The sequence below is a fragment of the Chrysemys picta genome, chromosome 8 (assembly GCF_011386835.1).
Source record: "Chrysemys picta bellii isolate R12L10 chromosome 8, ASM1138683v2, whole genome shotgun sequence".
NCBI lineage: Eukaryota > Metazoa > Chordata > Testudines > Emydidae > Chrysemys > Chrysemys picta.
Genome location: NC_088798.1, coordinates 9,897,319 through 9,924,932, shown reverse-complemented (window position 1 = coordinate 9,924,932; position 27,614 = coordinate 9,897,319). Strand labels below are relative to the sequence as shown.

Below are 27,614 nucleotides of genomic sequence, written 5' to 3'. Positions count from 1 at the left end.
GTCATTAATTTTGTTGCAAACAGAATAAAACTGAATTATTTTTAATATAGTAGGCAAATTATAAAATTAGTCGATGCAAAAGTTAGTTGTTGCTAGGGGTTCCTAACTGATTCATTCCCTTTTCTTCCTGCTTGCAAGCAGTAGTGTTCAAATGTTGAGATGTATTTTGTATGTTCATATACCAGACCCAGGAAAGTAGACTGTATTTGGAACTCTAGTTGTTTGTGTATGCTTATCCCAGACCCAGGAGGGAAATTGAGACAGTGGCTCCATCAGGAAATTGGAGAGTATACTGCTTCTACATGGAGGACCACCGCACTTACTTATTGCACATTGCCTTATCGCTGTGTGTGCTTAAATAATCAATTATAGTACATCATCTCTTAATCTGGTCCATACAGTAAACAGATGGTTAGGTTGTTAATGCTACAGAGCAATAGGCATCATCAAATTGCATTACACATTTGGTAAAACTAAAAGGCCTGATTATGAGTTCACTAAATCCACAGTAACTCCATTGAAGAAGTAGCATTGAAAAATTGATGTGAGAAGAGATTCAAAGCCATGATTTATAACCAAACTGATACTTATGGATATGCTGACCTGTTTGTAAAACATGTAGCTAGTCAACAGGAAGGTTATGTTGGTTAACGAAGAAAGGAAATATTTGTCCTCATCTCTTTAATTTAGTATGCACTTTTCCAATAAAATACAGTTTTCTTTGGCTGCCTCTGTCTTTTCTATTATTTTGAAGCTAATTAATATTCTTATTGCTATCACAGTTTTTAAAGGAACTAATAGTATTGATGTATAAAGACAGTCAGCATCAAAAAGATAAGGGGCCAGATCCTCAGTGAAGTTATGGCAATTTCCACCAACTGATGGTAAGGCCTGACACATTAAGTTATTACAATGCTGAAAATATTTTTTCTTTAACTTTTAGAATCTATGCTATGGGGCTTCTGTTATAATTCCTATGTCTTTTCCAATCAGGGTTAGTATTTAATTTTGGCATTTTACTTTCCTTTATTTTATGCTGGCTTTCAACAGTGTAAATCAGATTTTTGTGTTCTGGACTCTGAAAGTTATAGTACCTGTTGCTGCCTCTGTTTGCTTTTTGCTTGATTCCTGTCATACATAAAACAAAATGTTATCAAGTCACTAACAAGTTACAAATTACAATAGATTTTATTTTGCTAATTATGTAAAATTATTATATAGGAAAAAGAAGACTAATAGTCACCTTTAATGCTTTCTTAAAAGTAACTTCTCTTAAGATATATTCCAACTCTCAATCATTACTTCTCAACAGACTTTAGACAAGATTCCAAATGAAGCATTTGAATGAGATAATGTTTTTGAACAAGGTACAAACTTATAAGGGGTGGGGAGGAGGAAAGATGGAATAAACTTTCCAAAGCTGACATTTGTATATGGTAAAATCCACAGGATAAATTTTAACTGTACAGGAGGAGTACAAATTGACATCATAAAGTGTTATAGTAATTAGTTTAAATGTATTTTGTTAATTAAATGTAGTAAGCATTAAATGTTGAAATAATTGTGAACATTTTTACTAAAGCTACAGAATAATTCTTACTAATTCCTCCTCAGATTATGCTGAATTTTGTTAAAGTTGATAAACAGATCAGTGTTCAAACAGTACTCTACACATATTCAAGCCCACAATTCCATACAATACTATCTCTGAGACCATGGGGATTCTCTCAACATGTTACAGAGTAGACAAAGTTAATTTAAGTGACAGCTGTTTAAAATAACACTTCAATTTGGAATCTTTGGGGCAAGGGTAATGGATTTGTAATGTTACACATATCCTACACTAAGTCAAGCAGGAACAACATTAATATCCTTCAAAGGGAACCAAGCTTACAGTGTGCCAGTTGCAAAGATGATTTCCACCTGGTCCTATCAAGGTAGGTATATAAAGAGAGGAAATATCTTAGGGGTATTCAGAAGAAAGGGTGTAGTCCTAAAGATCCCGGGAAAACTGACCGCTTAATTATATCAGGGGATTTTATTTCTCCCTCTGTTTCTAATCAAAATGAGGTAATGAAACCAGGAGATTCCCATATCAAGATCTGAGCAAGAAGAACCAGGAAACTGACGGTTTCATCCGCACCAAAGGGTTGTATGCCAAATAAGACTATTTATTATTTTTCCCTGCCCCCACTTTATTTTAGTTTCCCCAGAGTCTGCTCATGGATTCTTCCTTTTGAGCCAAAGTTAGGAAAGCCTTTTTTTTACTTCTCTGTTAGTTGATGAGCAAATATTCCATACTGAAATGTAGGTGTATTAAACAGATCTCTTTTGCATTTAGCTTCTATTTGCTAGTGCCCAAATTGGGATATAGAACTGATCACTGCTTCAAATCTTGCCCAGGTCAGTCATAACCAAAAATTAATATTTGATGGCTGTTTGATATGCATGAAATGAACTGATGGTTTCAGTCCAGTTTCTAGTGGCCATGAATCCACATGGCTGTATTTGGTAATTTTGGCAGAGAGGCTGAGGACTGAATGGACAAGAGACTGAACTACATTTTGGAAGGAGATACTTCAAAGATTGAGGCACAGTGGCCTTTATTTTTATTAGACATGAGAACAAATTAAAACTTTTTCAAGCAGTTACCATTTAGCTATTTAACTAGTAATACCTGCCTGTTCTTTAGCGTTGGCAAGTTTTACATTAAACTTTTACCTCCACACACATTCCCACCAGACGTTCAACTGCTCAGCCCTCCACCAAACAGAGATGGGCTTTGAAGTGTGCCTGGAATTCAACAGATTCAGGCTACTATGGACTGGGATGGCAGAAAGGGAGGAAGAATGTTCCAAAAGAAAGGGTCCCTCAGAGAGAACAATCTCCCAGGAGCCCCCTCTCTTATAGAGATGGAAGGAATCCAGTTTGAGTGCTCTCAGTGATCTCAAAAGCAGGGAAAGGGAACAGTAAGGGGTGGAAGGAGGGCTCCTTTTCTTTTTATATGCTTACGCCAGTGGCTTTATCTCTGCATACAGAGCTTGGATTTGAGGTTAACAGAGAATTGGGGTTGCTAGGAGGAGTGTGTCTGCTTCCTGTAGAATGGTTGCTTTTCTTCTCTATTTTTCTGCAGCTTTTCCATGACTGGGAAGCCAGTGAAAAAGTGTAGGTCCTCTTCGGAGTAGGAACCTGGGGCTGAGTTTCTAGTTCTTTCTGCAACTCTGGAACCCTCAACTGACTGGAAAGTCAAAGTGGGGCCCTGGCCCACAAAGGAAAGTTCCACAATGGAACATCTAAGTGAAAGAAGGGATTGAGCAGACAGAATGGAAGGTGAAAGAAGCCTGAGGGGACAGTCTCCAACTTATTAAAATTTGAGGCTGAGAAACAGCACAAACTGCAATCCAGTGCAAAAAAATGGTCCTTGTGGTGATGGCTCTATTCTCTGGGTTGTAGAAAAAGAAGCCAGCTTAAGGTTAATGTAGGGTGGGGAGAGGAGGAGAATCCTACTTTTTGGTAGAGTGTATGCAGTGTCTAAGTTCTCATCTGACACAAGCTCTGGCATCCGTTAGATCAAGGGTGGCATATCAATCCCCAGGATCCAGTGAGGGAATGATGGAAGCCAAGGGGACCATGCGGAACTTCAGTGGTTGAGACCGAGCAGGTCTAAAATGGGTCACTCTTGGCTTTTGGGATTAGGAAGTAGTGGGAATAGAACTGGTCAGGGCTGTGAGCCAAGGGCCCAGAGCAGAGCTGGGGTCAGAGCAGGGCTGGATGGCACTCCCTCTCTGCCACCCAGGCCCCACTGTGCCCCCCTGAATGTTCCTTTGTGCCCCCCTAGGGGGCCACGGCCCACAATTTGGGGACCTTCTGATCTAAAACTAACAAACTGCTAAACTATTTACACTAAAATTTGAGAAAAAAACACTAAAATGAGATTGCCTAAGCAATGAGAGGTTCCAGCAACCATCATGGGCGGTAAGAAGGAACTGAAGGAGGGCAGGACCAGCAGGGCCTTATATCGGCGCTATGATTGTGCAATGCCAGAGGGCACTAGAGCTGACCCAACGGGTACCGCTAAGGGAAAAATTGCTGGCAGCTGTGCTCAGGATACCCAAATACCTATATTGGAATGGACATGTGCAAGCACTCAAAGAAGAACCATCATATCTACGGGTGCATATTAGACCCAAAGTATTATTATTGGACCATGTCTTTGGGGTACATATGTATAAAGACCAACAAAGTACCTGTTGACACTTATTAGCAGTTTAGTGCAGTTTTTATTTCCTTGATGCATATATGCCTATTAAGTCCCACACCAAAAAGGTCCCTCAAAGCATTGATGTACCTGGAAATATTTATATTGGAATATTTGAAACAGTTTGCTGGAACTGAGGAAGCATGTTAATTGGAGTTTGACAATATGGGGGCTCTAAACAAAGAAAAGAGTGTAAGGGTTTGTGGCAATGCGCACTAGTGGACTGCGATTTTTGAAGCACTTATGTTAACATGCACTAGGGAACTTTTAGTGCTTGCCAGCGGGGTCTACACAGGCCTGTTAGTGTGCAGCACGTCAGTGCACTTTAGAAATCACACTCGTCTGTTACTCCTCTTAGGAAATTATGATATAGTCAAATATGGACTGTCCTTGTAATGGAAAAGCTTTCACACCAAATACATACATAACAAAAGTGTCAGAGAATAGGTATTTAGACATTTGGTAACCTTTTTTACCATACTCAGTGGAGGAGGGCTCCCCAGGCAGCAAGCCAGAATCTTTAGGCAGGTTCTTTGAATGTTAACCTGATCCTGAATAAATAATGTAGTATGTTTTATTATAACTTTGCCTTAATAAGAAGTTAAAAAAAAAAGGAGAAAGATATCACAGTCCTCTAATGTGAACTGCTGTACCGGGTAGTCAAGCCCTAATTCTAGGAATAAGGACAAATGGTGGAGGCACATCAGGGTGGATGGTGTGGGAAATGGTGCATCTTGTTAAAATTCTCAGTTTCATCATAAGAAAGATAACTTTGGTCTAGAAATTAAAGATACAAGTGACTTGTGACCTGATCTTCAGATGTGTTGAGCATCCATAACTTGCTCCGACTTCCCCTGGACTGCCTCCAGACCAACACTACCTATGTAGATCTTTGCACTCTTCCCTCCCCTACTTGCTCATCTATTTAGGGAATGAGCATAATCTTGCTCTAAGATATGTTAAGGTACTTTACTCTTGAAGTAAATATATGGTGCTTTTTCTTAAAGAACTATCTTGGTGGTTTGTTACATATTACTCAGAAAAGAGCAATATTCCTTATAACTAACCACAAAATTATTTTGTAACAATGCTTTTTTATAAATATCTACTATGTCCCAAGAACTATGAGGTGACTTACAGTCTGGGCAGGATACAATTAAGACACTTTATTACATAAAGAGGTATCTTCGTGGAACTTTAAAGATATAGTGTATAGCTACCCTCATACCACCAGACTGAGAACAAGACTGGAATTCAATAATGTTAGGACTGCATTTTATTTTTAGAATAGAGATGCTAGGTTTTACCTGTGATTTTCCAACATGAAAACTCTGAGAGAGAGACATATGCTTATAATGTTGAGCATCAGTTGGTACAAATTTGTTTGGAAGGTCTTCATCTTTCATAATGGTTTTCAGAAACTGAAAAAGCTGCCTGAAAGGAATATGAAATAGAAGGATAAGATTACACATGAAATTTAAAAGTATGCATGTTTATGGAAAGTTTTGAATTCAGAGCATGCTAATAAATGTAACAATTGTAAGCAAATATTTTTCTTTTATTTTCATACTAATGTACAGAGGTCCTCAGTGTCATTAAAAATACGACATGAATGCATGTAAGTGAGAATAATGCCTATGATAACTTTGTCAGGACACTTTGTATTTTACCACTGATAAGAAACTCAACAATAAGCAGTGATGCTGAGGTAAGTCCTCAAACTAAAACTATATAGGACCTCAGATACACACATTCTGAAATCATCATTTGAATTAACTGGGTTTATTTTTGAGTCTACAGGATTGTCTCACAACAGCTAACTACATTAATCCTTTACATGAACTTTTTATTTAGTAAAAAGAACAGGAGTACTTGTGGCACCTTAGAGACTAACAAATTTATTAGAGCATAAGCTTTCGTGGACTACAGCCCGGAAGTGGGCTGTAGTCCACGAAAGCTTATGCTCTAATAAATTTGTTAGTCTCTAAGGTGCCACAAGTACTCCTGTTCTTTTTGCGGATACAGACTAACACGGCTGCTACTCTGAAACTTTTTATTTAGTAAAGACATTTCCATCTCTACTTGCATTCCCAGTAAATTATTAATACAAAGGTTGTGTTTTTTTATCTTTTTCTGTCTTTCTCTTTAAGAGGCAACAAAAGTTTGAGTGTCATCCCCCTCAACTCTGATGGCTAGTTCCCCCACACACTATCTTGCTCTTCCCTTCCCACTTCTGGCTTCTCTATGGATCCCTAATGCATAATCAAGAACACACAAACTCCTGCTGCCTTTTCTTCCCAATACCCTATCCTATTTAACTTCCCCATATTTTTCCTGCCCATATTTTACTCCTATAGTGTATCTCCTATTACCACAACCTTGCCCCCCATTACAGTTGCTGCTTTCCCTTTATCAGCCTGTCATAGTTTACTTGTATCTCTCTGCATCTGGCTGCCCTTGTTTAGCCAGTTCTTCAAAAGTAAAGAGGGAAATAAATTCAACTCCTAATAACCCTAGGAGTAGATGGCTCCTTGCACTTCTCCATTCCCCCTTCACAAATTCCTTGTGTGCCACCCTCCCATCCCCTTCTATTTCAGGGACTTGTTGCAAGGCACCTACCCCCTTCCTTGTGCCAGGGACTCTGTGGGACCCCCATTCTTCCATGTCAGGGTCCTCCATTGTCGTCCCACCCGCCCTTCTCAGGGCTCTGTGTGTACTTCCATTCCCCACTCTGCTCCCTCACCATTCTCATTTAGTTTTTCTGGAAGAGAAGGCTTTCAGGGTGTCAACATCATCAGCATTGGACAATGGAGTGAAGAGTATGCTTATAAAATCTGCAGATGACACCAAACTGGGAGGGGTTGCAAGCACTTTGGAGGACAGGATTAGAATTCAAAATGACCTTGACAAATTAGAGAATTGGTTTGAATTCAACAAGATAAAATTCACTAAAGACATTTGCTAAGTACTTCACTTAGAAAGAAAAAAATCAAATGCACAACTACAAAATGGGGAATAACTGGTTAGGTGGTATTACTGTTGAAAAGGATCTGGAGGTTATACTAGATCACAAATTGAATATGAGTCAACAATGTGATGCAGCTGCAAAAAAGGCTAATATCATTCTGGGATGTATTAACAGGAGTGTCGCATGTAAGACAAGGGAGGAAATTATCCAGCTCTACTTGGCACTGGTGCAGCCTCAGCTGGAGGACTGTGTCCAATTTTGGGTGCCACACTTTAGGGAAGATGTGTCCAAACTGGAGAGAGTCCAGAGGAGAGCAACAAAAATAATAAAAAGCTTAGATAACCTAACCCAGTGGTGGGCAACCTGCGGCCCGTCCGGGTAATCTGCTGGCAGGCCGCTAGACCGTTTGTTTACATTTGCACGGCTGTTCGCAGCTCCCAGTGGCCATGGTTCGCCATTCCCGGCCAATGGGAGCTGCAGTAAGTGCTGGCCAGGCCCACACCACGGGCCACAGGATGCCCACCACTGGCCTAATCTATAAGGAAAGCTTAAAAAACCCGGGCATGTTTAGTGCTTGAGAAAAGAAGACTGAGGCGGGAAGGCTGATAATAGCCTTCAAATATGCTAAGGGCTTTTACAAAGAGGACAGTGATCAACTGTTCTCCATGCCACTGAAGGTAGGACAAGAAGCAATGAGGTTAATCTGCAGCAAAGATTTAGGTTAGATATTAGGAAATTCTAACTATATGGGTAGTTAAGCTCTAGAAAAGGCTTCCAAGGGAGGTTGTGGAATCCCCATCATTGGAGGTTTATAAAACAGGTTGGACAAACACCTGTCAGGGATGGTCTAGGTCAGGGATAGGCAACCTATGGCACCTGTGCCAAAGACAGCATGCAAGCTGATTTTCAGTGGTACTCACACTGCCAGGTCCTGGCCACCAGTCCGGGGGGCTCTGCATTTTAATTTAAGTTTAAATGAAGGTTCTTAAACATTTTAAAAACTTTATTTACTTTACATACAACAATAGTTTAGTTATATATTATAGACATAGAAAGAGACCTTCTAAAACCGTTAAAATGTATTACTGGCACGCAAAACCTTAGAGTGAATAAATGAAGACTCGGCACACCACTTCTGAAAGGTTGCCAACCCCTGGTCTAGGTTTACTTGGTCCTGCCTCAGCAGATGGAACTGGACTTGATGTCTTCTCGAGGTCCCTCTCAGCCCTATGACTTTATGACTTTAAACTGGGAGGATGGACAGAACTAAGTTGGGGGGTATCATTAAAATGAAATGTGTTAATGACTGTCAACAGATTCTTTAATCTATAGACAATTTCAGAGGTGACCCAAGCTACTGGCTCTACTAACCAAATGCCAGGGGCTGCCAGTATCCTCCTGTTTTTTTTCCAGTTTTCACCAAAACTAATAGGATTCTAACCATTGATGCCTAGAAAATTCCCTGAAATTCTGGAATTGATCAGATGCGGCATTGAAAAATTATCACATTACAAACAGGCAGACAAAGAGAAATGCCATCAAGTTGAGTGTTATACCTCGATTCGGTCGGCCAACTAAGCACAACATATGACAAATCTCACACTTGATTGTTAAATCTCCCTGCTTTAATGGCTGTGACATTAAAAAAAAGTTTGGTTATGGTCAACACACTGACTGTGTAAAAACTGCATTTTCTTTCTTAACAGATACTTATGCATTCAGAATCATACCTGCTTACTTTGCTAGCTAAAGGCAATTTATACTTCTGTTACCACTTCAGAGGCAATATAGGTATGGAGGAGTGAGAACAATTATATTTTGACTGATGCAATTATATTTTGAATAATTTTGACTGATTAATATTGCTTGTATTATGGTAGGTCAGGGTGGGACCCCATTGTGCTAGGCACTGTACAAACATATATAACAGATGGTCCCTGACCTGAAAAGCTTACAATTTAATGGAACTGTTAGCTAAATTTCAATTGCAAATTGCAATCCCAAACCTGAACCATTCTTTTTAGGTGACAAATCTGAGGAACTCTCCCAGATTGAGGTGTTATTAGAGGAAGTTTTGGAACAAATTGATAAATTTAACAGTAATAAGTCATCAGGACCAGATGAGTTCTGAAGGAACTCAAATGTAAAATTGCAGAACTACTAACTGTGGTATGTAATCTGTCATTTAAATCAGCTTCTGTACCAGATGACTAGAGGATAGCTAATGTGACAACAATTTTTTTAAAAGGCTTCAGAGGCAATCCCAGCAATTACAGACCAGTAAGCCTAACTTCAGTACCGGGCAAACTGGTTGAAATTATAGTAAAGAACCATCAGACATATAGATTGTGGAAGCAGAGAAAAAACTGACAGGGAGGGGATTGCAATGCATGACAGTTTGTTAGCAAGAGTCAAGCTAACTGTAACCCTAATAACGCGAGATTTGTAGAAGCGAGGATTGTGTGAGGCGAGTGGGAAATAACTGTGTGAGAAGTTGTTGTGACCTTGTGTAGATAATGTGCAGACAATATGGAATGTAGACTAAGAGTCTACATAAGTGAGAAAAACAAGATATCAGAATGACCTATGTATAAACAAAATGCAGCTGTTGCTTTTCATTGTCTGTAACAAAAGGTATAAATGCTTGCTGTAATTGTTTACCTGTTGAGAGACCTGCCTAGGAGGGGGTGACCCTGTGTCCTAGTGCACTCTCTCCCTCTATACAATTGATAGAGAGAGAATAAAGTATCTGACTTTGCTGTACCCAACCAAAGAGTGAGAACTGTATTATTCTCCGACAAGATGAACATATTTGTTGCAGAAGAGTCAACATTGTTTTTCTAAAGAGAAATCATACCTCACCGACCTACTAGAATTCTTTAAGGGGATCAACAAGCATGTGGACAAGGATGATCCAGTGGATATAGTGTACTTAGATTTTCATAAATCCTTTGACAAGGTCCCTGTAGCGAGGTGGTTACCCATTCCAGCCCTGACAGGGTTAAAGCCACCCCGAGAGAGGGCGGAGAGAAAAGCTGGGCTGATTGGGAGGCAGCCTCAGCTGGAGGACATGCCCCAAACAGACCTAGCTGGCTCTATAAAGGTCAGGGCAGCCAGGAGTTCATTAGGCTTTCTCTGGTCTGAGAGGGAGCATGGCCTGGCTGCCTAGCAGAAAGGGTACTAGGGGTGAAGCAGGGCTGGGGAAAGCCAGAGGAGCAGGGGAGCTCCTGGCTGGCAACTCCCCAGGCTGCAAGGCCTGGTTTAAGGCCTAAAAAGGTACTGGGTGGCAGAGGAAGGCAGCAGGTCCGAACCCCCTTGCCTGTGATGAGTGGCTTATGCTGCAGTCTGCCCCAGGGAGTGGGGCTAGATGGTGACTGGCAGTAGCCCAGACTGAGGCGAGGTGGGGTTAGTGGGTGGGGGTTCCCCTGGGTGGGGAGACCAGAACCTGAGAGTGTGGGGGTACTGCCAGGGGGGCAGCAACCCAGAGAAAGGGGCACCGGGGTCCGTGAGGGGCATGGGGGCCAGCAGCGAGCAGGACACCGGCCTGCAGAGGGTGCTCTGGGCTGGAAATTGAGCTAATTCCCTCAGAGACCAGCAGGAGGTGCCGCAGGGGTGAGTCTGCCCGCTTACAGTCCCTCACCAAAGGCTCTTAAGCAAAGTAAGCAGTCAGAGAAAGTCCCTTGTGGCTTTAAACAGTGAGATGGCAAAATCTGCAGATGATACAGAACTACACAAGATAGTTAAGTCCAAAGCAAACTGTGACGAATTACAAAGGGATTTCACAAAACTGGGTGACTGGGCAACAAAATGGTAGATGAAATTTAATGTGGATAAATGTAAAGTAATGCACATTGGAAAACATAATCCCAACTATCCATATCAAATGATTGGGTCTAAATTAGCTGTTACCACTCAAGAAAGAGATCTTGGGAGTCATTGTGGATAGTTCTCTGAAAACAACCACTCAATATACAGCGTCGGTCAAAAAAGCTAACAATGTTGGGAATCATCAGGAAAGGGATAGATAATAAAATAGAAAATATCATATTGCCTCTATATAAATCCATGGTACGTCCCCATCTTGAATACTGCGTGAAGATGTGGTCACCCCATCTCAAAAAAGATATACTGGAATTGGAAAAGGTTCAGAAAAGGGCCACAAAAATTATCTGGGGTATGGAACAGCTTCCATATGAGGAGAGATTAATAAGATTGGGACTTTTCACCTTAGAAAAGAGACGACTAAGGAGGGATATGATAGAGGTCTATAAAATCATGACTGGTGTGAAGAAAGTAAATAAGGAAGTGTTATTTACTCCTCATTACAGAAGAACTAGGAGTCATCAAATGAAATAAATAAGCAGCAGGTTTAAAACAAACAAAAGGAAGTATTTCTTCACACAGCCCACAGTCAACCTGTGGAACTTTTTGCCAGAGGATGTTGTGAAGGCCAAGACTATAGAAGGTTTCAAGAAAGAACTAGATAAATTCATGGCTATTAGCCAGGATGGGCAGGGATGGTGTCCCGATCCTTGCCTCTGTTTGCCAGAAGCTGGGAATTGGCAACAGTGAATGATTACTTGATGATTACTTGTTCTGTTCATTCCCTCTGAAGCACCTGGCATTGGCCACTGTCGGATGACCGGATACTGGGCTAGATGGAACTTTGATCTGACCCAATATGGCCGTTCTTATGTTCTTATGCACAATATTTATTATTGATGATTTGTGAAAATCAGAAAGAGCAGAGTTGATAGCTAATTGCATGCAATTAGTTCACTATTTCGTATGCATAGTCATTCTGTTAGAGATCTTCCTGTTTGTGTGGCTATGCCATATAGGTCCAGATTCTCAGAAGTTTTTAGGCACTTTACTCCAATGGGAATTAGGCATCTAAATACCTTTGAGGATCTGGGCCATAGTGTTAAAACAGAGAGAAAAAAACAATTTAAGAAATGTGATTTTAAACTCTCAGAATTTAGCATCATGATTTCGGCAGCAGGTTTAGGACCTGAAATTAGTTTTAATACATTGTTTGTTTGAAATTGAGTAGATTTGATGTGTTCCTTTAAAACTAATTTTGATTTGCTTTTGTGGCATAGAAAACAGCACACATTTATTAATGCTACGAAAATTGGTCTTTCACTTGATATGCTAATTTAGAAAGAAATCAGTTGTTGTAGGAACCCTTGGAAAGAAACCTGTTTCACCAAGCTACTGGGCTGATTGTCAGGAGAGGGTGAATTCAAAAATTCATTCTAAAACTCTGTAGACCAATGCCATTAGAGAAATGTCAATTACATAAGGTTAATTTTCCTCTCCATAGCTAATTATCTTATTTAAAAAACAAGATCTCTAAATGGTCACCAAACTACACTTCCATTCACACTACAGAGAGAGCAATAAAACATCTTTCTAAATTATGCCTGGCAAAATGTTACTGTAGTGGGGTGGTCACCCGCTCCTGCCCGGAAGGGCTTAAAACAGCCCTGGCAGAGGGCTGGGGCAAAGGAAAAGCTACTAGGCTGATTGGGGAAGTAGCTGCAGCTGGGCCTAAAAAGGCTGGGAGCCAGAAACTCAGAGGTCTCTCTCTGAACACAGAGAGATGGGCCTGGCTGTAGGGAGCTAGAGATAGGGTACCTGAGTAGAGCAGGGCTGGGGAAAGGCAGAGGAGCTGGGGAACTCCAGCCTGGAAAGCCCCAGGCTGCGGCCTAGCATTGGGCTAAAAGGTACTGGGGGTTGCAGAGGGCAGCCCAGGGGTAGGCTAAGGCAGCAGGTCCAAACCCAACCTTGCCAGCGATGAGTAGGCTGATACTGCTATCTGTCCCAGGGTGTGGGGCTAGATGATGACTGGCAGTAGCCTTATACTGAGGTGAGGTAAGAACAGTGGGTGGGGAGACCCAGAACTGTGGGGGTACTGCCAGGGGGTCGCAGGGGGTCCTGGGAGGGACATGGGGCCAGTGGTAAGGCGGAGCACCGGCCTGCAGAGTGCACTCCAAGGCTGGCAGAGCTAATTCCCATGGATGACTAGCAGGAGGTGCCGCAGGGGTGAGTCCCGCACTGTTATAGTTACCCTTAGTGTAATCTGTTACACAGATCTTGGCCTAGTTCCACCCACTTGTTATGATTACACCTACATTTTGTCACTTCAAAAGTTTTTCCACCTGCATTTTTGTTTATGAAAAAGGATGGCTGGATGGGACTGCCCTGGTATAACTGACTGAAACATGATAAAGAACTCTATTGATGATCCATGAGAAGAAATAGAATTCAACTCCTTCTTTCTTAGACCTGAAGAAAAACACACTTAGCAGAAGTAAAAAGTAGCAAAAAAACCCCTCAAAACCCCTTTTTTCCCCTGCAGATATTCACTGTAAACAAAGAGCAGATCTATTAAGTATCTTTTAAGTGTGCATTTTGATGATCAATTTTCTAAGTATAACCACTACAAATTTACAACCACTTTTAATATTTTACAAGCAATGAAATTAGAATAAGAAATTGTTGACTAGTAAAAAGGAAAATAAACTGTTAATATGCTGAATGTAAGCCGGTAAAGAAGAACATCTATTTCAGCCCTCACAAGCTGTCTCATCTTATGTGAGCTTTAGAAAGTATTCACTTAGTTGAAGAATAAACAGAAGGGACAACTGAACTCCTAAAAAAGAGAGATTTATTTTTATGCAAATATCTTAATTAAAAAAGTGAGCAAAGAAAATCCTCAGTAAGATATATTGCGAGAACTGTTTGTAGTACAATATGTTTCAAAATAAATTATCGAGGCATTACGGCTCTTTAAAACACATTATTACTTTTACCTGCTATTATCTTATCTTACATCAGTCATACCTTTACAAAAAACAAAGTTTAATTTGTTGCAATCCTTTAAAGAAAAAAAGATTAGTGTAATTTTTAACCCTACCTTCTTTTATAAAACAGATAAAACACTGCTAATCCCAAAGCAAAGAAGGCAATTCCAAGAATAGTAGCACCTGCTACTAGAACGGAGACTAAATGGCTCACAAAACCTACAGAAACAAACAAACAAAAATGGTTAATGTCCAAATAACATTTTATGTAATTAACATCTACTGTGTTGAGACAATATGGTTATGCTTTATTGTACTGATTTACCATAATGGGATTAATTATCTAAAATTTCAGAGGGCATAGTAAAGCATCTACTCTTATAGAAACTGATATATCATCACTAAGGCTACGTTTTCGTCATGGGTATTTTTAGTAAAAGTTATGGACAGATCACAGGCAGTAAATTCACAACCCGTGACTTGTCCATGACTTTTACTATATACCCCTAAATAAAACTTGGGCCGGGGGCCATGGGTGCTCGGGGGGAGGGGGCAGTCCAGGGGCGCTGCGGGTGCTGGAGGTGGTAGACTGGGACCACACTGTTGCTGGGGGGGGGCGGGCGGGCAGCCCGGGACTCCTGCTGGGGCGGAGGGGTTGGAGGGCTCCATACCCAGCTCCACGTGTCCCTGAAGCTCCTAGGAGGAGTGGCAGCCAGGGGGTCTCCGCATGCTGCTCCCACCACAAGCACCTCCACAGCTCCCATTGGCCAGGAACCACAGCCAATGGGAGCTGAGGGGGTGGGGCCGGCAGCGCGTGGAGCCTCCTGACCCCTCCACGTAGGAGCTGCAGGGACATGCCGGTGGGAACCGAGGAGCCCCCCACCCCGAGGTAAGCGCCGCCCTGCACCCCAACCCCCTGCCCCTAGCCCACTCCCACAAACCAAACTGCTGCTGCTGCTGGCCGCTGCACAAGTCACTGAGGTCACGGAAAGTCATGGAATCCATGACTTCCATGACCTCCACACAGCCTTAATAGTCACACATCACAATGGAAGTACTTCTCTTAAAAAGTTTATTCCCATCACTGCATGGTACAAAAAGTCCCTGTACCATTATATGCTAATTTAAAATGCTTTTCCTATATTCACAACTATAACATATATTTATATATCAAACAATAATGAAGAATTCAACATGAATATACTTTAGTGAGTTAATTTTCTAAAGATTATCCTAAAGGAGATTTTAATCTTACGTGATGAACTGCCTGAGAGGACTACCACTATGGAATGGACTACTTACTCCTACTCAGTTCTTTAACAATAGGTAGTTTCCTATGAGTTTGGTCCACATGTGCTCTCTATGTGAAAAGTTTCTTACCATCTCACACTAAAAAGGAATGATTATTTTTTACGTTACAGGAACTGGGGTTCTTTGAGATGTGTTGTCCATATGGATTCCACTCTTGCCCGATGTGTGTAAGATTTTTTGAGCCAGCAGTATCTTTCAGGATCTTGACTAGATGTTCTTGTGCCCCCCTACATGAGGTTAAAAAGAGCTGAGCTGGCCCATCCATCCTTTAGTTCCTTTGCAAATACGGAATCCCATTGGAGTAGGGCTCCAGAGTATTGCATAAGGCAGGCAGTTTGTGGAATCCATGTGGACAACACATCTCAAAGAACCACAGTTACTGTAAAGTAAATAACTGTTCTTCCTTCAAGTGATTGTTCATGTGGATTCCACTCTTGGTGACTCATAAGCAAGTTTCTTGGGGGTGGGTAATTAGGAGGCCTACTTAAACAATGACTGCAGGACAGACCTCCCAAACAGGCATCCAATCTCAAATAATCTACCAAGGAGTACTGTCTTGGAAAGGTGGACACTAAGCTCCACGTAGCTGCCCTACTGTCATTACCCATGGGTCTTGAACCTAGGCCTACAAGGTTCATGGGAGCAGCCATGCTCCAGCCCTCCATGTGGCAACTTGCTGACAATAGCTTACCTGAGATACATGAATCCCAGCCCCAGTATGAGGCTCTGTTCTTGAGGTCTGATAAGCGGAGTCCCAGAGCAGCTGATTGGCCTGCTGGCCCTTCTTAAACCAGCAGCAGGAACAGGAAACAGTATGAACAGCTGGGCTTCACCTGGCTTAGGACTGAGTGTCTTGTGTTTGCTCCTGCTCCCGCAGCTTGATTTCCTGGCATTCTGACCTGGCTTGATTCCTGGCATCTGAGTTGTGGTTCCTGACCTCATTTGTTTTCTGCCTCTGACACCCTGGTATCCTGACCTGGCCTGACTTTTGGTTCCCGACTCATGATTCTGATCTCCAGTTTGTCTCCTGCTTCTAACTCCCCAGTATCCTGACCTAGCCAACTCAATTCCGATCTTGTGACTGCAGACTCTGGCTCCAACTATGAGGTCTGGCCACCCATGACCTGGATGTGACATAAATTGGGGACTTTCTTCAAACAGGCAACAGAGGCCTCCTGATCTCCAAAGGAATGTGCTCTAATGTGGTTAGGTGGATCTAACCTGGCAAACACCTATCAAGGCCTTATACACATGGGGACATACTTAATCTCTGAGGGTATGTCTTTATTGGGGTCTGGAGCCAGGAAGACCTTCTCGTTGCCACCAACGTCGCTACAATATGCAGCAAGGTGTCAGATGCACCCAGGGAATCCTATAGGGAAGTGTGGGCTATGAACTGCTCAGTCATGATGACTTTCAATTCCACTCCATGTTCCTGTGGTAGTTTGTTCACAAACTGAGATACCTTAGCCCAAGTAATCATACTAAGAGAGGAAGGATTGATAACTAGCTACGTGCATCTGGAATCTGGCTGAGTAAAGTCTGCACACAGAAAGGTCAAGTTTCTTCAGATCCCTGGGTGGGGCTTTGGGAAGTCCTTGTTGTTTTGACATTTCCTGGATAGCAGCCACTACAAGTAAACCCAGTACTGGTTGGGAATAACAGTGTTCAAATCTCTTGAAAGGGACCTGCTATCTTCTGTCCACTTGCTTGAATCTGGCCAGTGTTGACATTGGTGTATGCCATAGATCCTTTAGAAGCGCCAATAGTCATTTATTTATTGGCATGGAAAACCTACCCGGCAAGGAAGAATGCAAGATCTTCAGGAGGTTGTGGGGCTTCTCCTGCACCACTTCTAGTGGTATATCCAGTATATTTGCCATGTGTTTGAAGAGGTCCTGGAATGTCTTAAAATCATTCACTGAGGCAGGCCAAGAGAGGGTTTACTGTCTTACCAGGGGAGGATGAGATCACAGTGGGTACCGGTTGTTCTTCACCTTGTAGTTGTTGTTCCTCAGTATTTACTTTTCTCCTGACTTTCCAGGATCTAAAGCTTCACTAGTTGACCTCATTGGGATGCTCTCTGGGGCATGTGTGAAGATCACTGCATACCTCATGGTATCCAATAGGGTCAATGGGGATATGGGTACTGAGAAGAGGGACATATAGGGGGGACAACAGGAGAGATGCTACCTATGAGTTGTAGGTCTTTTCCATAGAACCTTCCCTAAAGCCCCTTCCTGACTTCTATAGTGCTACCCAAGGATGAGAAAGATAGATGTCTTCCTGCTGTGTCTAGATGGGGATGAGGAGGAGTACACTTCCTTGAAGGGAGGGGTCATTCTGTCAGGAGTGCCTTGTCTCTAAAGCGCTGAAGTCAGTGCCAGAAATAACCTCCTTGACTTGCCATACCACCAGTTCAGTATTTGGTGGCTTAGCCATCATCACCTTCAGTTTCTCTAGCAGAGGTAACTCCAGTACTGGATCCACAGTTAAATCACTTGGTACCATGTACACTCTGAGTATCAAGACAGCAGGTATCCAAGCGCTAAGTACTGAGGAACACTGTTATGAGATAATTGGCACAGAAGTTGTGGATAGTAAGGCTTTGGATAATGAGCGATCCCGTACTGAGGTCAATGATGAAAGTTTGGTACTGTGAGAAACATCTTCTGCAGATTTAATTGATACTGATTATGTTCTCTTAGCAGTCAGTACCAGGACATCCAAGAAGGCCTGTTCAGGTTTTTGACTCTTAGGAGGATAAGCCTGAGATGCATCAGAAGTCTTGTCTCGACTTCCCAGGCACCAGAGAAGTTTACATGAGCTATGGCTCATCCCTGAAGCAGTGCTGAATTCTAGAACTGTCAGAAGACATTGAAGCCAGATTGGAGGCAAACGATTGTGTGCCTCTTAATATGTGTGGTCTGGGACCTCAAGGTGAAATATCAGCTCACCAGGGCACTAATGCAGAAGGACTTGACTGGAGGATGTGGTCTAACTGTTCTTTCTTGTGGTGTCCAAGGAGGCTTGCATTGAGCTCCTGCAGAGAAACAACTTCAGGTGGACTTTCCCTAGTTCTCTAAATTTGCTTAGAAAAGGAGCAACATATGGCAACTTGGATCCCCTCAAAGGCAAAAAAGACACACAATGCTTGTTGTTAAACTGCATTGAAGCTTAATGTGAGGTGAAGGTTTTGAACCCTGGGGATTTAGTTTCTGCCATGTTGCTAGTGCCCCTTTACTGAGGGGTGTGTTCAAGTGACTAGCTTAAAACTGAAACGTAACAAGAAAATTTTCTACATTTTTAGCTAATGTGCAATAACTATCTACCTAATTATATGAACTAACTCACTAACAACTAAGGCTATGTCTACACTGCGCAGGTTCCAGTGGCACAGCTGTGCCACTAGAGCCTTGCCACTGTAAGGCACTCAGTCAGAGCAGCTTTGTCAGCAGGAGAAAGCTCTCCTGCCAATAAAATTAAACCATCCCAATGAGGGGCAGTAGCTTTGTCAGTGGAGAGCATCTCCCGCCGACAACAAACTGTCCACTCCAGCGGTTTTTGTTGTTAAAACTTTTGTCAGTCAGGGGGTGTTTTTTTCACAGCCCTGACCAACAAAAGTTTTAATGACAAAAGTGCAGTGTAGACATAGCCTAAGTAGTAAGATTACACAGTAGCACAGTATTCAAAGAAGGCAATAAACACTGCAGGTCAGTAAGAAGGAACTGCGGGCTGGTTGGGACCACTCAGATACTTATGCCCTCATGGAGTGGGGGGTGAATGAGGATTCAGGTTGACTGAAACATTTCATGTATTCATGTCAAATTGTTTCAAGTTTAAAAAACCTTACAAAAAATCTAAACAGTTTGTTTCGACATTTTCAAAATGAAATGTCTTGATTTTTACTCCAATTTTATTTTTAAACAGGTATAAAACTTGAAAATGATACATTTTGTGTTAAACTGTTCCCAAGTGAATTACTGCAAAGGTATCTGCCCATTCTTATAGTTGATCACAAAAATCTAGTCATACCAAAAGGAACACTGACTCCCCAATATCTTCTATCACCCTGGCAGAGATGTGGCTTTCACTAGCAAGTCTTCTAGTTTTGAAGGATATAGTGGTTCTTTTAACAAAGAGTAATGCATACTACTACTATGGTCTTTGTGAAGCCCTCAGTGCAAATGCAAAGCCAAAATGAACCACAACAAACTGAAAATAGTCTGGACCAAGAGTGAACCACAAAAACCTCTAATGTTGCTGTATGAGGGGGGACACCAATATATGTTTTTAAGTCTATGGAAGCAAAGTCTCCCAGCTTCATTGTGAAAATGACAAACCAACTGTCTCCATCTGAGTAACCTGCATATATTTCCACTCATGGAAAATTAAATAAAGTGTACTAAGAGACCAAGGTGTCTACGCTATATAAATATGTATAATAATTAATTCTGAAGCAAAGGGAAATTAAAACCTTTATTCTGGCACCAGCTTTTGAAAAGATTTCCTTGCTAAAGAATAGACTGAACTTCAAGTTGTTGAATTACATATATCCTGAGTAAGACTCTCTCTGACAGGCATGCTAAATTGCCAAGATTAACAGAACATATACTTCTGCAGAGAGTAACTTACTATTTAAGTATGAACATGCTATTCACTCCACACAAAATACATTGAAGATCTACCTTTCCCACACAAATAAAAATGTAATTAGCAAAAAATAAGTATAAATATACTCTACAATAAAAAGTAGAAGCTCTTCTTAGATACAGGTTCATCTATACTTATAAGAATGCCTCTCCCTTTAACATGCTGTTTAATGATAGCAAAAATAAGATTAAGAGATGATTTGATAAAAGTTTATAAGTACCTACACAGAACAAATTTTTGATAATGGCTCTTCAATCTACCTGACAAAGATATAACAAGAGCGAATGGCTGGAAGTTGTAGTTGGACAAATTCATGCTAGAATTAATGTAAATTTTTTTACCAGGGAGAGTAATTAGCCATTGGAACAATTTATCAAGGATTGTTGTGGATTCTCCATCACTGACAATTCCTGTTCAAACAGGAACTAATTCAGGGAAATTCTACGGCCTATCTTATACAGGAGATCCATCTAAATGATCATAGTGGTCATCTAGCTTTATAATCTATCAATTCAAGTGCAAATGAAAAAAGCACTCTTGGCCAATGCGGTTACCTCAGCACCTAGAAGCACCAGGAGACCCAAGAGGGTCCCAAAGTTGAGTAACAAAAGGTGGGCAAATTACCTTAACTGAGGGAGTCAATTTCTGCCACTATCTCCCGATAATTTTCCCGAAACCTAAAAGCAACACCGTCCTATTTGGATTGATGCTAAACCACTTTGTTCTTATCTAAACTCCATTTTAGGTTGAACGATAGGAAGGTCAATCAAACTGAAATCTCTTCCCAATACAACTAATCCTTCAAGCTACTGAGCATGTTCTAATAGTTATTGAATATCCACCACTCCATTTGACTTTGGCACATCATAAGATTGGGCCCTTTATTAGTGTCTTCCCATTCAGCTGATGATACTTTGTACAGAAAACTAAAAAAGAACAGACAATTTCTTGGTACTCACAGGAAAATGATTCTTTAAATATATATATATATATATATATATATATATATATATACACACATACACATTTTACTAAATATTTTTTAACACAATTCATAAGACTATTAGTTAATCAAAGGAACTCTCTGCCACAAAATATCAAGGCCAAAAGCTTAGTTGGAGTTTTTTAAAAGTAGACGTGTATATGGATAATGACATCACCCATATTTATATTATAGAGGATAAAAAAAGAAAAGGGATATAAACTATCCCTGATCAGATTTAGGGAGAGTCTTTCCTTATGAGCAGGTTGTTTCAAAATTGTCTATTAAAATCTCCTTGCATCTTTCTCTGAAGCATTTGGTACTGTCCACTGTCAGAAACAGAATACAGGACTAGATAATCCAGCAAGACCATATTCCTGTTTTCCTAAACTTGAATGAAACTATTTATCTTTTAAATATGACACGGACACTATGAACACAGAAGACCAATGCTCCAAACCCTCAATTAGCTTCCTGTTAGTTATCACATGCAATTCACTGTGCTAATGATTAACTGCAATGAACTAAACAGAATGGAATTCAACTCCCCCGGGACAGCTTCCTGTCCTCATCCGCACAGCTCAAATCTCCTTGGTCCCAGGGTTAAACTCCAGGTGACATGAGAAACAATTTTATGGAACTTCCATTCAGTCTAACAAAGCCCATGTTAAATAGCCTTTAGAATGCAGAACATTATGTACTTGTTCAAACTAGCTTTTTAACTGAAAAAAAATTATTGTTCATAGTTGGACATTGGTGGAGGAAGAGAGATATTTGGCTCTGTGGTCATAACATTCAGCCTTTGATATAGTATTTTATTTTGCATTTACACGAAGATATCTAACAAGTGAATTAAAAATAGATTATAAAAATTACTAAACCTCTCTAATGAGGATTAGTGGCAATGTTTCAGCAGCCTTATTGTAATTTTAAAACTTGTTTTTAAAATATAGTTTATATATATAATAGGTGAAATATTTTGCCAGTACCAGGGCTCACAGAAGGCTCTAACGAACACCTACACCCTTTAGGTGTACTGGATCTTATGTAGGCTCTGTCACTAGGGTAACTTTCATCCAGTGAAAATGTTTCTGCTTAGTTGAGAAAAACTGGCTCAGATTTCTTTTCAACACAACAATTGTATGATGTCTGTACATAAATTTTTTTCTTGCAACACATCCTTTTGTAGATGTATATACTTACCATTCTAGGTAATTCATTGCCACCTCACCATTTGTCGTCAATATCACAATCACAAGTCTATAGGTTCAGTGGCAATTTTAGGGCAATTACATAGAAGATGGTATGTGTGGAGCCTCAGGATTATCACACAGGATTGTGTCTACCTGAAACACAATTCCTTCCAGATCTTTTCTGAGGATACAGAGGATGTGTAATCTGCTCCATCCATTAGGCTGGTGTGGGAAAGGGGTGAGCTTCAGACTATGAACCTGCCTCCTCGATGCTTCTTTTTTAGCATCTTGCTCCTGGTGGAATGAAGTGGGAAGCAGGAGCAAGCAGTCTCTGTCCCAGAGCCCAGAGATTGGTCCTGTGGGAGGTCCTTGCACTGTTACACAAGAGGACACCCCTTTTGCACATTCCTTCATATCTGTGCAAGGGTCAATCACTGTTCTCCTTTTATTGTACCATCCTATGAAGAGGGTTAAGAAAATTCCTTTGTAAACAAAATAGATCTTCTTTGAAAAGTACCACACATTTAAAAGTTAACGGGTTAATTTACAATTTATGGCTATAGCATGAAAAAATAGGTCAACTTACCTACAGATACCTTTACACTTTCACCCTGTGTTGATTGTTTCCTTCTTTCACCATCGGATACACTTTGAGAAGTGTGTTTATAAGGATATATTGAAGGTACTGGTAAATAATCTCTTTTATTGATTTTTTTATATTTACTATTCACAGTTTGTTTGTTTGATACAGCAGCTCTTCTAGCTTTAACATTTAAATCCTTTCGAGCAAAGCTTAAATATTTCTGTTTTACCTTCCATGAAGTTGACATGCTATGTGTCACCATTTTTCCCACGTGTCTTGAAGACTTTGCTTGTCCTATTTCTGGTGTAAATAATGCCTGTTTAACACTTACAGCATACTTTGTGGTTGGAAAGACAGAATTTAACTTTGTAGGTTCTACATGGTCATTTCTGGATGAATATTCCAACTCTTCCACTCTAAACACAGTACTTTCTTTTTTAGGTATATGTACTTCAACCGGATTCCCTCTCCATTTCTGTTTTCTAGAAGCTTCAGTTTTAAAAATATCTTGTTTTCTTTCATGAGTTCTAGAAGAACCAGTTTTATATATTGACCACTTTTCCTGCACATTTTCTTTGCCTCTTTGCAAGATCATTGCTTGTGTAGATCTCTGATTTTCATCAACAGATTTTGGAGTTGCTTTAGTTCTTTGCTCTTTACCTTGAAGTATTACTTTGATTCCTACTTCAGGCAAGCTATTAAACAATACATCCATGCTCCCATTATTTTTGTCTGATTTTCCAGTTGTGTACACTCCATCTATGTCTTTCATATTTGGTTGACCCTTTTGTAATCCTACTGATCTTTGTTTCATTGAGTTTAAAATGTTTTGTTTTTTCTTGTAAGGCCTAGTCGACATTCTTTCTGATTTTCTTTTCCAACTGCTTATTCCACTTGGTATATTGTTTACAGATCCAGTTATTTCCTGAAACTCTTTAGGTATATGTCCATATTTCTGAAGTTTAGTATGTTGACTTTTCTTTTCTGCATTTATTAACACTTTTCTTGCATCAGTTAATATTTTATGCTGATCTCTGCTGATTGCACCTATTCTTTCCCAGTCCCATGTTTTAGAACTCTTTTCAGCTAATTCCTTTTGTTTGACAAATGCTAAAATTCTTTCATTGGTACACTTATTTTTTTCCTTAGTCATTATTTTAGTCTGATTTTGACTATTTTCATTGACCATCTGATTTTTTACTAAATTTAATACCAAAATGCTTTGTAAGTCTTTCAGATTTTTTCTGCAACATTTTCCTTTAACAGTTGATAGAAAATTTGCTGTCAAAAATGTATTAACCAACGATGACTTAGTTCCAAAGCATTTGTTAAATATACCAGAATTGTCACACAACTTTCTTTGTGGTTGCTTTCTTTTATTTGCAGTTTTCTTTTCAACAATTTTAAATTCATTCTGTAGATGTGAATTAATTTTGTGTTGACTTATCTTAGTATTTTCAGTTTTCCCAAGCTTTAGGATCTTTCTTGCTTTTTCTATTAGCTCTGCATTTGTTTCAGTTGAAGTTATTTTTCCACTTCCTGTCCACTTTTTGGAAACTTGTGTTTTTATGCCTTCACTGGTAATTAGTTGTGGCTTGTTTTGATTCATGAAAATGTTTACAATGTTATTTCTGAGTAGCTTCCATTGGTGCTTGTATTTGTCAGTTTTTCTTCTAGTTGCTTCTGATTTTGTTTTAAATTTTTTGTAATTTCTTCCAACTGTAGAAGTGTTCTGCCAAAAACCATGAGAAATTAGATTTTTTTTCAATGTTGATTGTTCTGGGTCCACAAGTTGTGATGTTTTATTTGAAGAATTGTTTACTGTTACCATTGATAGTAGCTGACACTCTTTTATATAACCTGCAACACCAGCAATAAAATAATTCTAATTTTTTACAAAATAGATACTAATATATAATTATAAAAAAGCTTAACTGTTCCAGTAAAAATTGGTTTTGACTTGAATTAATTTTGAAGGTTTGAAAATGACATTTCATACAGGCAGTGTACAATTTTTTTTAGCAATATATTAAATGATAAAAGGTTGTGTGCCTCACAGAACTTACTGTGCAAAGCTCACTGAAGTCAATAGGAGTCTTTCGATTGCCTTCATGGGCTTGTTTCAGGCCACACATGTACATATGTATCTCCTAAAATGTGCATTGAACCTCTTTCATTGCACAGTGACGTGCACACTGAACAAGATATGGGTCTACAGAAGCCCAATTGTGTTATAACGTGCACCTTCCTCAAAATTGAACATTCTAGTGGTATCTAGGTTGACTTTTTTTCTTTAAAAAGAAAATCTAGGAAATTCTATTAACATAACTAAAGTAAGTAAATATTAAAGTTTTCTGGATAAGCACTCAAATGTCACAAAACACCAACGTAAATGTTGCAGAAACAAAATTAATTCTAGCGCCTGTTACATATGCAACACCATATGCAGCCAAACTTTTAAAAATGGCCATGAATTTTGAGGTGCAATTTGAGACCTGCTCTTTCAAAACTACTAAGCACCCACAAATACAACTGAAGTGAATGGGAGCTGTGGATGCTTCTGAAAATCAGGCCTAAACCATCTCCAGTTGGGCTCCCAAAAGTAGTGGCTGTTTTTTATAAGTTTGGCTTTAGATTCTTTGCAATGCCCTTAATCTCAGTTTCTTTCTTAACTCTGCCCAACAGACCCATATTCTTCACAGGCTTCCTGTTTCTAATCTACTTGAAAACATTTTTATTATTTGTTTGTGTATTTGGCTATTTGCTTCAGATTCTCCCCTAGCCCTCATAGTTTACATTTTTCATGAGCATCTAAACTGAGATTCCTGGACCTCCTCCACTACCCTATATCGCTGATTCCATGGACTCCTCCCTTGCTTTCACCAAAGGTCTAGAAGTCAGTCACTTCTGAAGTGATTAAAGTCTCCACTGGACACTAGTTACTTGAGAAGGGAATGGTTTCTACCAAAGAGCTGCTTCTGGATCCTGCTGCGGGGGAATAGATGGAGTTGCTAACAGCCATAGGGCTACAGCGGTTCTCAAATTGTGGGTCAGGACTCCAAAGTGGGTTATGATCCCATTTTCATGTGGTTGCCAGGGCCAGCATTAGACTTCCTGGGGCCCATGGCTGAAGCCAAAACCTGAGCCCTGCCACCCTGGGTTGAAGCCGAAGCCCAAGGGCTTCAGCATGGGACAGCAGGGCTCTGGCTCCACCCCCCACCCCAGGTCATGTAGTAATTTTGGTTGTAAGAAGGGGGTTGCAGTGCAATGAAGTTTGAGAACCACTGGGCTAGTATGTTTCTGATCAGTGGAACATCCACCCTGCTCTGACTGATAGAAGGGAGATGTTTTATGTTTCTTCTCCCCCTCCAAAGCTCCTAGCTGCTGCAAGGGAAAGGGTCTTCCTCCATTCCGCTGGCCTGTTTTTTGGCTCCTATTCCACCATGGTTACTGTTCCTTGTAGTTTTTCCCAAGCAGCAGCATGAAAGTAACACGATTCTTGGCACTTTCACTGCTGCTGACCACAGCCTCCTTAATTTCATTCTGCTTCAGTTTGCAAAGCGGTGAGTTTGGACACTGACGGGGGTCCTCCTTGTGAGCACTGCCTCTGCTTGTGAATATTGACGGAAGGCTCCATGTCCCCATGGGTACCCATTCATAAAGTATAAAGGGAGGGGGCCCATCATCAAGGGACATGGTATGTCTGATCATCACCCCAAAGCCCTTGCACTTACAGGGGTCCCCATTCACAGACATGGCCCTGGGTCCTCAGGCCCTCCCTCAGCATGGACACTGGACCTTTATCACTTCTCTAAGGACGCATCTTCTCTAAGGACGGACTCGGGTCGCACAGGGGGCTCCTTTCCCCCTCCTCGATCAGCTTCAGGCACCGGGGAGCATCACCGACCAGTAGCCGACCGACCCTCGTGCAGGGGCTGCTATTTGGAGCCTCCATCCCTGTTCTCACCTGGCCACAGCTCCCACAGGGCAAGGAGTCGACCCAGCGGCGGCGGCGGCCGGCCGAGCGCGGGGAGCCTCGCGGCTAGCACCAGGGCCAGTACTACCGACACGAAACCTCCGGCCCTCCGCATGGCGCCCGCCTCCGCGCCCGCCATGGACTGCGGGTGGGAGGGGCGGCGGCGGGCCCCTTGGGGAGGGGCAATTCGGGCTCTAACTGCCGCCCAGGAAGGAACGAGAATGAGCGAACGCCATAAACCTAGCGGCCGGCGCTGCCGCCGGTTGGCTGGACCCGGCCTTTGACGGAGAAAGCGCCTCGAGCTCGCGCACCAGTGGGAGGGGGACGGGAAAGCGGCTCCTGAGCCTCGAGCCTGCTGGGGGTAGGGGTAACGTCTCCGTCTCGCGCCTCCGGGGGTGGGGGCAGCGCCTCAGCCTCGTCCCTCTAGGGGTAAGGTAACGTCTCAGCCTCGCGCCTCTGAAAAGGCGCGTGCTGGGCATTGCCTATCGGGGAGCTGCGTGGGGGAAAGGCCAGCAGCGCCGCTCGTCTCAGGTGAGGGCACTAGGGTTAAGGGCAGTGTATTCCCGCCTTCGCGCACTGATGTCCGCCTGACGCTCTTTGCCCGGGAGGGGAAAGCTGCCTGTCCCTCGGGCGTGTGACGCTTGATGCCCGCGTAACCCATGGCAGGCTGAAGGGGGAGTTTGCATCTCTCCTCCTGCAATCAAGAGACCCCCCCCCCCCAACAAAGCCCCATTTAGAGGGTGAATGGGATCTAGCTTGTGATACACCACATAGCTCTGTTGCCGCACAATCCCTCACATTACCCCATCAGTCAGCCAGCACCAGGGATTTCCCTACACCCCCCTATGGGGGTGTTTACCCCCCCCCCCTGAATTTCCCCA

At 41.5% G+C, this 27,614-nt stretch overlaps 1 protein-coding gene across 3 annotated transcripts; it reads right to left on the bottom strand.

Annotated features, from left to right (window-relative positions):
* Nucleotides 1-960: 960 nt before the first annotated feature.
* C8H1orf185 (chromosome 8 C1orf185 homolog) lies at nucleotides 961-27,011 on the bottom strand. 3 transcript variants are annotated; one of them, XM_065555343.1, is made up of 5 exons: nucleotides 26,725-27,011; nucleotides 22,761-24,617; nucleotides 14,149-14,254; nucleotides 5,566-5,692; nucleotides 961-1,128 (listed from the first exon to the last, which is right to left on the bottom strand). In XM_065555343.1, exons 1-5 carry the CDS (start codon nucleotides 26,870-26,872, stop codon nucleotides 1,057-1,059), a joined length of 2,310 nt encoding a protein of 769 aa, XP_065411415.1. In that variant the 5' UTR covers nucleotides 26,873-27,011; the 3' UTR covers nucleotides 961-1,056. The 3 variants fall into 3 exon arrangements, with proteins under 3 accessions (XP_065411415.1, XP_023960730.3, XP_042700931.2); XM_024104962.3 differs by lacking the exon at nucleotides 961-1,128 and having other exon boundaries at nucleotides 5,294-5,692; XM_042844997.2 differs by lacking the exons at nucleotides 961-1,128; nucleotides 5,566-5,692; nucleotides 14,149-14,254 and adding an exon at nucleotides 22,127-22,632.
* Between the last annotated feature and the right edge of the window lie 603 nt (nucleotides 27,012-27,614).

Bases quoted from the DNA above. Each gene is read 5' to 3' on its own strand.
- C8H1orf185 (XM_024104962.3), bottom strand. From the start codon at position 26,872: ATGGCGGGCGCGGAGGCGGGCGCCATGCGGAGGGCCGGAGGTTTCGTG. The intron at 14,255-22,760 runs GTAAGTTGACCT...TTGTTTCTGTAG, and splicing joins AAGTGTAAAGGTATCTGTAG to GTTTTGTGAGCCATTTAGTC. The intron at 5,693-14,148 runs GTAGGGTTAAAA...TATTCCTTTCAG, and splicing joins TATCTGTTTTATAAAAGAAG to GCAGCTTTTTCAGTTTCTGA.